This window comes from Epinephelus lanceolatus, chromosome 1 (assembly GCF_041903045.1).
Source record: "Epinephelus lanceolatus isolate andai-2023 chromosome 1, ASM4190304v1, whole genome shotgun sequence".
Lineage (NCBI taxonomy): Eukaryota > Metazoa > Chordata > Actinopteri > Perciformes > Serranidae > Epinephelus > Epinephelus lanceolatus.
In genome coordinates, this window is record NC_135734.1 from 17611398 (window position 1) to 17623946 (window position 12549).

The 12549-nt window shown below is 41.2% G+C and overlaps 1 protein-coding gene across 1 annotated transcript; it reads left to right on the plus strand.

Moving 5' to 3' along the window:
* The first annotated feature begins 175 nt into the window (after positions 1-175).
* Positions 176-10791, plus strand: otop1 (otopetrin 1). The gene is made up of 6 exons (XM_033626141.2): positions 176-2343; positions 2545-2681; positions 3390-3448; positions 3610-3740; positions 6977-7884; positions 8826-10791. Exons 1-6 carry the CDS (start codon positions 1959-1961, stop codon positions 8994-8996), a joined length of 1791 nt encoding a protein of 596 aa, XP_033482032.1. The 5' UTR covers positions 176-1958; the 3' UTR covers positions 8997-10791.
* Positions 10792-12549: the final 1758 nt, after the last annotated feature.

Genomic DNA, 12549 nt, shown 5'->3' on the forward strand with positions numbered 1-12549 from the left:
GTTGTTATTGCTTGACAAATCCATAGACTATAAAATAAATGGGCATGGCTACCATGATGTCACCCGTTGGTTTGTGGACTCCCATTTTGAAGTCTGGAGTTTGGCATTTCGGCATTGCCATCATGTAAGTGACCATATTTGGGTGAGAGGCTGCCTGAGGACACTATCAGCCTGTCACTCAAAGCAGCCCGCACTTAATTATACATAACTTAAAGCAGTAATAAAATGTGAATGGGTGAGTTATATAAAAATTCAATCAGAAAAATTTGAAAAAAATTAGAGGTCAAGCAACTTTGCTCATTATAATACTTAGGGTTGCAATGGTAGGAGATTTTAATGGTACAATAACCATCTCAGAAATTATTGTGGTTTCACGGTATCAGTATTACAAAAAAAGTTATTATCAGTCAGCATGACCCTTAAAGGCATTAAAACAAAAAGGTTATTTTGGTTAAACGTTTTATCAATGTAATTAAAGCTTGAAACATTTTTGTAATGAAAGTATGTGTAAAAAGTCTCCCTAACTCTCTCTAACTAAAATAAAGAAAAAGAAGAAGAAAAAGAAGATCTACTTAAGTAATCCCCAAGGGTAAATTCATTTTTTTCATTCTGTTGTCATATACACACACAAGCCTGAAATACACACACATGCACAAACAAGACCTATATTGGCATTAAATGGAGAGATGTGAGGGGGCTGCCAATGGACAGGCGCCCTGAGCAGTTGGGGGCTTGGTACCTTGCTTAAGAGCCCCTCTCTAGCTACCAGTCCACACTCCATATTAGGTCTGGATGGGGACTTGAACTAGTGACCAAATGTACACAGATAACCGTTACCAATTTTAATATCACTGTATACCTTGTAACTGGTATACTGTTGCAACCCTAATAATATTATTATCTGAACTTTGGGAACCCTATTTACTGACATTAAAGCCCTTTTTGTCACTAAGTTCTAATTTCTCCATGGTGTTGGTAAAAGATTTTCAACATTCACCAGTGTACTTATGGCCAGTGGTGGCTGAAATATTCATATATTTACCTAAAATGGTAATGATACCATGACATAAATAAAACGCGCTAATGCAAACACTTACAGATTAAATCAAAATGTCCAGACTGAGTCAATGGCCCATTAAACGCCCTGTTAATGAACAGATCTTGGGCAACTCTTTTTCTGTGTCGGGCTGATACTCAGTGATTAAAAAGTCGATATCCTGCCTCTGATGTCCTATTGAAACAAAGTGTGATCATCTCTGCGATCTTCGTGACGCCATTGTTCCGTACTCTTTGCGATAGGTTAACGCTCTGTATGCAAACCTGCATTGTTGCGCTGAAGCGCTGTCAGGACACATCACGTGCCTCCAGCCTGTAAAACTCACAGGTTTGTGAAATGCCGTCTTCCTTTTCATCTCATATGCTTAACACCCGATAGCCACCCTGAGAGGATTTAAGCAGACTTGGAGAGACTGCCTGCCAGCTGCTCGGAAGAGGTGGATTTGGGCGAAGCTCGTTTTTTCCCCCTGTTATTGTGGATAATTCCGTGCTTAGTGTTTTTTTTTTTTTGCTTCTTTGGGCAGTGAATGGTTGGCACGGCAAGCCCAGTGATTTCTCTGAAACATATGGGAGTCTCAAGAGGACGGGGGTCTGGGATCACCAAAGACTGAAACGTAATCTACCATTTTCAGTGACTCAGCGCGCCTGTTGCACGACCAGATCTTTCAGTTTCAGGGTTACAAGATGACAATGCATCTATCAAGTCCATCCTCGGCGAGGCTGGACTTTTAAACTATGCGTGACCACTGAGCCGGACCTTGAAGATTGAATGAGCATGTTTGGCACGGTACCTATTCGTCTGAATCCCCACCTTGTAGCAACAGGTTAGGCACCTGGCCTCCCTCAGATGCTCTTATAGCGCGCGGCTTTGACTTTACTCTTCTTCTTTCTGATATTTCTACATGTCTCTCACCATGGTGGAGCACAGCGGCCTGGATATCATGTGTCTGAATAAGTACTGTCACAGTTCGTCCTCGTCGTCCAGCTCCGAGCAGGACAAGAAGATGTTCACCAAACTAAAACTCCGTCTGTCAGGGGAGTACCCGAGGAAGAATGCAGAGTTCCTCAGCGGGCAGTACGGGACCAATCTGCTGCTGATCGGGATGGCGCTGATGCTGGCTATCGCGCACCACGGCCCCTCTGTCAAGGAAGAGCACCTGCTGTCCTTTGTCAGCTGCCTCATGATCCTCCAGCTGATCTGGATGATGTGGTACATCCTGGTGCGGGACAGACAGAAGAGCACGCTCACCGAGAAAGATGTCCACGCCACCACATGCTGGATAAGAGGTCAGCTCGTAAGATTACGCACAGGATCACAGCAGTAAATGCGTAAAATAGCAAACTGATGTTTTCCTTTTCCATGTATTTGAAGATTACATAGGCTATGTGGATTGTGTTTGACAGCTTAAAGCAAACCTGAAAAATGAATAGTTTTGCCATACAATCAAAGTGTGCCACTAATAACCTTTTTTTTCTTTTTCTCGGTAGGTGGTTTGACTCTCCTTGCACTCCTTTCACTGATCATGGACGCTTTCCGAATTGGGTATTATGTTGGCTATCAGTCTTGTGTGTCGGCTGTGCTCGGGGTATATCCTGTCATCCATGCAACTCACACCATAGCACAGGTAAGTTTACAACCCCACTTTCATTTCAATAAAGTGATAATCTTTCAGCAGTGTTAGACACTGTGTCTTTTTTTCTGCGCACCACTTAACCGGGTTGGTCTTTGAATAATGTGCTCTTTGTTGTGTTGAGGCCAGTACAGAGTTGCTGCAACAATATAATCCTGTCATTGTCCATGTTACTGGAGTGTAACTGACAAGGGAAATCCTTCTGGTAAATGGACTTATATAATTCTGAAGTCATTTTGCTGTCTATGAAATATGTTTAAAGGGTAACATGTATTTTTTTTTTTAACCTGGACAGTATTTTCCCATGTCTTTGTGTCTAAGTGACTAATTGGAGCAACAGTTTTTGAAATTGATCCAGTATTGAAACAGACTGCAATGTAAAATTTGGAAATTGTGCACCATCAATATACGGCCATTAAAAGTTCTAATTTTTGCTACTGACAGGCTCAGATTGTTGTTATAAGTGTTTGACAACATCATGGAAAGGATCCCTACAGAGACAGACCTTTTTGTTAAAGAGCAATATCCCTTTTGTTTACCTAGAAACAGCCCTGCATTCACCATCACCAAACCCGCCAGACTACATTTATATAAACATTAATTTTAGGGTGTTATAGAACCACAATGTTTTCACATACAACTGCATGAATTAAGGATTTATTTTAACCATTATTATTATTTGTGTCTTGGTGTTTTGTTTAGGTACATTTTCTCTGGTTTCACATTAAGGATGTCATCAAGAGCTTTGAAACATTTGAGAGGTATGTCAAATATCTCATATTATAATTTAACAAGACTTTAGTCGCTGTCACAATCATGAAACATCTCACCAGGGACTACATATGGATGATGACAGCCTGCATCATAACACCGCCACATGCTGTTAGATTGACTGCTCATTTTCAACTGTTTGTCTCTTCAGATTTGGTGTAATGCATGCAGTCTTTACCAACCTCCTCCTGTGGTGCAACGGCGTGATGTCAGAGGCCGAGCACTTCTTGAACAACCATAAGAGAAGACTCACTGCCCTGGGCTACGGAAACCTCACCATAGGTAAGGGCCAAGGGGTTGATTGCTGGCTTGTACCTAGAAGACAAGTACAATAGTCCACTTGAGAGCTCACTTCAATGGATGAAAGAAAAAGAAAGGAGAGGAGGGTTTGTGAGGGGAAGGGAGGTTAGCTCGGCAGCCCAGTGGGTCTTGTTTGTGTCGAACGTCTCTCTATTAGGTTTCAGGAGACACATAGCGTTGCTAGTGCTGAGGCCCCCTCCCATGCCCTTTCCCCACACTTCAGCCACCACCACCCTCCTTGGCAACCCCCCGCTTGACCTCAGACGGCTTTGTCCTCAGGCTGCTTACTCCCAAGGGTGCTGCAATTACAGTAACTGATACATCTAAGCCTAGGGTTGGGGGGTTCGACTGCTCCTCCTCATATCCGGCTGACTATGAGGCTGGCTGCACCCTGACTGTTGTTCCTTTTTTAATTAAAGGCTGCAGTACCGTAGTGGTGGCCTTTTGGGGGGGTTTGTGGTAGGAGGGGATGAGGGGGCACACGGCAGGGTTTTGTTTATATGATCTCTAGAGAGCTTCAGTATTACCATAGGGTGCTGCGGCGGGCTTGACAAGGAGTGAGTTAGTATAAAAAGTGGATTGTCATCACCATCTGAGATGCTCAGACATTCAGCTGGTGACTGAAATTTCCAAGTAACATCAGCAGAACATGGTTAATGAATATTGACCATCAAGAGGTACGGTAGGATTTTAAAATGGAGCTTTGTAAGAGATAGTCCATACTTGTTTTAAAAAACAAACATGATTGAAACTCTAATTTTATAGGCCACTACCATCAAAAGTATTTAAAGTCACAGTACAGTAAAAACTAAAATACTGTCTTTTACAGTTATTTCAAGTTTAAGTTTCATCACAAATCTAAATGCAACAAAAACATTCAGTCAAGAAGTGGCTACAAAGGGCCAGCCTGCAAACCATAAATACCATTAATAATCTTAAAAGAAGCAACTTAAGGGACCAGTGTGTAGGATTAGGGGCATCTACTGGCAGAAGTGGTATATAATATTCATAACTATGTTTTCATTAGTTTACAATCACCTGAAATAACAATGGCTGTGTTTTTGTTACCTTACAATGAGCCATTTATATCTACATATTGAGCAGGTCCACTACCATGGAGTCCGCCATGTTTCTACAGTAGCCTAAAACAAACAAACTAAACACTGACTCAAGATAGGGCCATTTGTGTTACCATACTGCCCATTTTAGTTCTCCAACATGCTTGGCACACAGGAGAAGTTTTAGTTTTGCACCCTCACCACTAGATGTCACTAAATCCTTCACACTAGACCTAAAGGACCTTATTTTGCTTTGAATTTAGCATGAGCTTAGAGATACATACAGTGCTCTGTGGCTTCATTGTTGTAGTGATCCAAGTTATTAGGGTGGTATTTGTGTAGAGCGCCACAGCATTGCCACCACAGCAGTGACCCACAATGGATCTGAGGGGATAGAAGGCTATTGGTGCGATATGCAAGATTGTGTTTATTTTTTGTCAGACCATCATTTTATCCAGGGTTGAACAAATAATCATAATTTTATCAGAATCACAATATGACCTTCTGCCATTTTCAAATTGCAGCAGGCACAATATATTTAAAATGGAAAATGTGTGTCAAAATACCATTTTAAATTGAATTGTCATGCTGCCGAAATGTCTTACAGACCAAAACAAATAGATGTTTGGCATGATCCCTGCAAAAACCACACCATAATCATTTTAATATGTTTTTCATTGAAATGAGAATAATGTAAAATGATCATCACCTCTAATATTGTAAATCGTCTCCCAATTACAATATCAGAGAAAATAGTCACAGTTAGATACTTTTCCAAAATGTTCAGACCTAATATCATTTTTTCTCTTTTTCTCTTGTGAATTGCTGATAATTTAAACTTGCCTCTGAAAATTATGCAGACACTACTAGGGAAAACAGTCACTTTGTGGTTGAACTGGCCACAACTTGTAAAATATACAGTATTCACTGACAAGTATACAGTGCTTTGTTAAAAGCCAGAAAGGCAGGGAAACTATACATTACACAGTGTATGGATGTGTAAGCTTCTGATGCTCTCTCTAAGGCAGATCCCAGGGCAGACAGAACATAACTGTGAAAAAAAGATTGTACTGAACCAGAAGGATGTCAACAAACCTTTGACATCCTAATGTATGCAGAGGACTCTGTTAATGTTAGCAGGCTCCAGACCAATAAGACTGGCCGCGAGCCAGTCATTGACAACAGGTGGTGGGCAAAGTCCTATCTTCAGTTAATCATATCTAAAACCAAAGATATGATAATTGATTTTTGAAGAGATTCCGACACACAGGAAGTCACATTCACTAAGAGTCAGACAATGGAGTGTGTGCAGTCTTACAGATGTCTGGGGATGTCTTGTGAGGGCGTGTGCAAAAAGGGGCCTCAACGTTTGTTTTGTGCAAGGAAACTGTTCTTTTTCCTCATTGATAATTTAAGCAATCTTATCATTTTCTTTGGTGTCATGGTTTGGAAGCCTCTCTTTAAAGAACAGAAACTCTCTGAGTCAAATTGTTAAAGTCGGCTGATTGGTGAGTCACAGCTTGACCCAGTCTCCCTGTGCACCAGACAGCTACAGTGAATAACAGGCTTGATTTTAAATGATGACTCAGGCCCTTTGCACAGTGAATGTCACAGCCTCTTCCTTCTCAACAGAGGTTTACGGTCCCAGGATGTTGAGCAAAGTACAATAAAAACAGTTTTGTGTTAGCAGCCATCACTCAGTGAACAAGCTGTCACTGAACAGATGCTACAGTATAGAAGCAACTTTTTTTGAACAAAATGTTTATTCACATTTGAATTATGCAAAGCTTCTTTGGCAGGAGATAGAAAAGAAAGAATTATTCATAGTTTGTTAAACAAACAAAAATTATTACTATATTATTATTACCATTGGTAGTGGTTTGAGCCAAGATTTAGTTATTTTTTATCCCCAATGAAAAAGATGGCGAAAAGAGAACTAAAGCATCATTGTTAGTCTACTAAATATTCATTATTAATTTATTCTGTTTTGTACTTATGCTTATTCTAATATTGATGTTTTTGGTTTTCTGGCACTATTATGTGATGGATGTGGTTTTGTTAATGTTGTTTTAAAAGATCAGACAAACTGTGTTAATTAAAGGCAGCACAAAAATATCTGTATTTCTCATGAATTTGCATCTGTTTTTATTTGTTTTGCAGTGCACTCAGAGCCTCACTGTAACTGCACCACCAGCACTTGCTCCATGTTCTCCAGCAGCCTCTTCTATCTCTACCCCTTTAATGTCGAGTACCACATCTTTGTCTCTGCCATGCTCTTCGTCATGTGGAAGAACATCGGACGGACCATTGACCTTTCCTCAAACCGGAAGAGGCTAGCTACCAAAACCGAGGGCCTGACTGTGGGCCCCATTTTGGGTCTACTTGCACTGGCCAGCACTATTGGGATCCTGGTGGTCTATGTTACCCATGTTGAGGAATCCCTCCGAATGCGTCAGTCAGCCATTTCCATGTTCTACATTTATGGCATTGTCATGCTAGTGTTCATGTGCTCTGCTGGTGGTTCAGGTCTGCTCATATACCGAGCGGACCACGTGCCGCTGGACACCTCCAAGAACCCGTCGAGACAGCTGGACACAGAACTGCTGTTTGGGTCCTCTATTGGCTCCTGGCTCATGTCCTGGTGCAGCGTAGTGGCTGCATTAGGTGCCACAAGCAATCCTCCTTACCGCTGGACCAACCTCATCTTCTCTCTGCTTCTTGTGCTGGAGAAGTACATCCAAAACCTCTTCATTGTAGAGTCCCTGTATCGCCAGCAAGAGGACGGAGAGAGGGAGGACCCCGAGTTACCAGCTGCCCCAGAAATCTTCTCAGTGACATCCTCTTTGGCCCCACCGTTCAATGGCATCATCAACCGAGCCTACGAGACTCCAGACAGAAACTGTGCCACCATGGAGAACGAGCAGGAGGAGAGCGGGCGGGTGTACAGATGTCCGAGGAAACCTTCTGAGGTGCCGCTGCCTGTGGGAAACAATGTAAAGGAGCCCCCGAATAGAAAAAGGCAAATCCTGAAGAACATCACTGTCTTCCAGATAATGTGCAACATTTCGGTAAGCATTTGGCAACCTGATAATTGAACATAGAGCTGTTCATTGTTTGTTCCATTGTCATAGCTCATTGTTTTTGTTTTCACTTTCACCACTCTAACATGGCTGGCAGGTGTTTTTAGAAAAGAAGTCCTAAAAAAAGAATTGTATGTTAACTGCCCAGCAGGAAGACAAAGACTGAGCAGTTTAATGTAGGAACTATTTTCTTTCTACCAAACTACACCTTCAAAGCGTATCACTGCCCAGAAGGAAGCATGTATCTGCTCATGGGCAAGAGGCTCGTGCTTGTGACAGCGCAAGATGTAAACAGTAATGCTCGGCTGAGCTGTGATGTTGGCTAGCTCAATGGTGCCAGGAGAGCTAGCAGTAAGCGCACATTTTCTTCTGCACGGTAGAGCCAGGTGTAGTTCGGTAGAGAGAAAAATAGTTCATACATGAAACTGCTCACAACAAGGTCTGTGGATTATCTTGAGTAACTGGGTCATGATTTCTGCAAAGAGACATTGCTGTTGAGATTTTCAAAGGTTGTTTTTTTGGCACTTTGGAGCACTGCAAGCTGAGTGCCATCTAATTCTATTATATTTGAGACAAGGCAGACATCTTTACGGCCAATATTTCTGATACACTCTGCAACTCATGCCACAACAATCTAGATTTATAATTACAGATAAGAGGAAAAAATAATGTAAAAAAAATATGTATTTTTGATTTGGAGGGTGAACTGTCCCTTTAAAACTGGTGGAAGCCAAAGCAGAGTTAAGAAAGAGTGAAAGTTCCTAGAAATACTGCTTCTGCTAGATGTGTTAACAGGCAACTTTTTGTTAAGACATTCAGTAGGTGATAATATGTCAGTGTTGTGAGGTAAGGCTGTTGTGCAGCCCCCTAGTGGCCAAAAAGGTAAATGACTACAGGTTTAACTAAATTAATATAATTTGTTCTTTCAGCTGTGGATCCTTCCTGCCTTTGGCTGCCGGCCACAGTACGACAACGGGTTGGAACAGGAGACATTTGGCTTTAGCATATGGACCACAGTTCTCAATTTTGCCATTCCTTTGAACCTTTTCTACCGCATGCACTCAGTCGCCTCCCTCTTCGAGGTGTTCCGCCGGGTCTGACAGAGGAGCAGATGACTGACGACGCCAGATGACATGCACAAGAATACTTGTCACCACCGGCTCCCGAGAGTGTCTCACAGTGCAGGTCAGCTGTTCAGGAGGCAGTCTGGGTCACACTCCAGCAGACTTGAAACAAGCTGTGGAGACAAACAAACTGTAGATCCCTCACTGTGGGGATTACAGAGGAAGATGAACCAACGTTCCTTTAAGAATTACCTTGTATAATACAAGGCTGAATAAAAATGTTTATGAAAAGGACCTTTGGTTTCACGCATTTAAAAAGGACCCTTTGTACTTTTTGTTCTGTAGTCAGATTTCAGTAGGTTTACTTTACTGGTTCATCATTTAAAATGTATATGCTGGATCTGACACTCATATTTTATTAGTAGCTGAAAGTAAAAGATAGATTTCTCACAAAATACTACAGTAAGCCACTGAAACAGCTGTTTGTCTCAAACATCTAATAAGGTATTAGTACTGTATTCAACAGAGCCACAAGTGCATTGCTGTACCACTTGACTCATATTTTATCTGCATGTGAAATGTTCATACTGGATATGGATATGGTTCTCATACACGTCTGTTAGTAGTTCAAGTTAAATGAACAGTATGCAACACTTGAATTAAATGATAGTGACAATCTTAGCACTATATTTTTGAATAATCATTATGAGTTGGACTATAGTTCTCTGCCTCTCTCAGTCATTTATTAAGGTTCATCAATGTCTGTTTGTATAATGATTCTCTGTTCTCTCAAGTTGAATGGTATGTTTAAAATTATGTTACTAGGTAGCATTGTTTTGATTATACTGGAGTCCTGTGATCTGTATCCACACTATATTGAGAAGTGCTAGGTGAGATTTGAAAATTTGTTTTTCTTCTTTACCTTGATAAGAATGAATTCATGTAATGAAAAGGTTTAACACAGTTCACATTAGGTGTATCTAAAATTTAAGAGTGGTGAATCTTCTATCACAGTATCTCCAGGATTATTACCCCCATAGATGGATTACTGAACAGGCCTACTAGGCACAGGCCCCAGGGCATGACGTGTCAGGGCCCCGCTACTCTTCACCTACAAAATGTCACTCAAATAACATATACCAGCCAGGAAGAGACTCAAAATGACCACAAAGAGATGCACAGTAAATACAAAAGGGGGAACCCAACCACAAAGGGACACATAATGACCAAAAAAAAGAAACAAAATCATTACAAAAAGATGACAAAAGTAACACAGAATGACCTCAAAGAGACACAAAATGACTATCAACAAAATTATTACAAAGAGACAAAACAACTAAAAAGAGGTAAAGCCACCACAAAGTTTGTGTCCTGCCCCCATGTAGGAGAGGTGGTGGGGCCCACTGTCCTATAATCCACCCATAGATACACCAATATAAAAGAGATGTTGCCGTGATGACAGCTGCGACACCAGACTAGAGATTGCATGTTTATACCTGAATAAATCAGCAATAAAAAAACAGCCCAGTCTGTGACATTACTTGTTTTTTTATCATGTAAACAGACTGTATACTTGTACTGTACAATATAATATGAAATCAATGTGTCATTTCAGTCAGACGTCCAGCAAGTTCTCAACCTGGTGCTATCCGCTGCATGTCTTCTCACTATGTGCCAACTTGTGGTAAAAGCCTTGTTTGTTTTTAGGTGCAAACTGCAATATTATATAATCTTTGTTAAAAAAAAAACAAAAAAAAAACAAAAAAAAACTGTCATACTGATCAAAATCATCATTCAGACACTGTGATACGATTTTGAAATTCTAATGACATGGTGCTCATGAAATTATGTGTACAATAATGATGAATGTATACCTTCTGAAATAAAGAATAGTTTTCTTTTTTCATATACAGCACATTTCTGATCTGTTCTTCTTCACACTGAGGATCTCTGCTCAATGTTTTTAAGTTTTCACTGTATTTCTGAATAAGCAGCAGCTGTAATGCACATTTGCACCACAGGGTGGCGCCACGTATTTATATTTTCCAGGAGTTTGATGGGACAGAAGCTCCTGCATTATAGCAGCGCAGATTATTGCGCCATCACTTCTTCGTTAAGGGGCCTGCTTCCCATGAAACTCTTAATCAAATATATGAAGACACAGATAAATTTAGTTGAAAAAAACACAAGTATACAGGATAATAACTAACAGAAACACCCATGGACATACTTCTGACTTAAAATGCATTTCTAATGTTCCTGCAACTTTCAAGAATATAAATATTGACACACAATAATTCATATTAGTCTGTAATTTTTCTTAAATACAGCAATAATATCCCACATAAACGGTATTAGACAGACATTATTCTCTGAGGCCATGGTCAGACAACATGTCCATGTGCATCTCACTTCTCCACCATAACACTTCCATAGCTGTGGTAACATCTTGTTTGTATGTGAAGAATTAAACGTTGCGCCGGGCACAAGTTGCCTCCTGACATCCCGAGATTATAGGTTACTCCAGAGAATTTGGCATTGGGTGTCGGGGGGATTATTTTTGACGTAGTGTCACAACGATTTGACAGGCACGCAGACACGTCTAAAAATACCCGTGACGTTTCAAAGCCGGAAACGGCGTTGCTGCTGTTGCTGCTGCTGCAGACACACAGACGGAACGGAGCGCGCTCGGAGCTCGTGGCTCCACATGTCTGCTCAGAGTGTGAATGTGACTCACCTGGTCGGGGTAACGCTGAAAAGTGGGGGTGGTATGACCTCCATCCAGACGGAGGTCATCAGAGGGCAAACGACCACCAGTATTTAGTAATAGTCACATAAAGATTGATTTGTCCATATTTAAAAAGACCTTTTTTATTGAGGTCAAATAAAAATGTCATTAAGACTAAAGTGAGAGCTCTTCATATCAGACTGAACATGTGTTAAAATTGGCTGTGGTGGCTTTACTTTGCACTGGAGTCCTACTTTGAGCTACAGGGGAGGCTAAAGCAGATTATGGTGCCGGTAAAAAACAAAAGCCAAGGCAGCATTAAGATCATGTAGGAGCTTAGATAGATAGATAGATAGATAGATAGATAGATAGATAGACAGGCGTGTGGGATCACTGCTTGCTGAGGAGACTTTGAATGCGTTTGCTTTTTCAGCACCATGGACAGCTCCGTCAGTGTTAGTTGGCTGTGTCTGCAGTCTTTACTGCACATAAAATATATTTAAATGCACCCAGAAGCTTTTTATTAATAGTTTTATTTATGTACTTCACATACAGTTTGATCCTGCACAGAAACACTCCCTATTGTTACTCCTGTCACTGCAGTATTGTGTGTTGCCACACACAGACAATGCGCATGGAGAAGACAATCCATACTTGGAGCGCAACTCTCCACTTATGTAGGGTTTGTAATAACGGACTTTAGAGTCCTTCAAAATGTTTAGGGCTTCTTCACACCCCTGTTTTAACGCATGCTGGGCGTAACACCACGCGCAAAGGAGGCGTGATGCTCTATGCGCCCAGCCCAGGTTGGGTTAGTGCGCGTCAGGCTGTAAGGACTCCCTCCTCGCCCACACCGCGCGC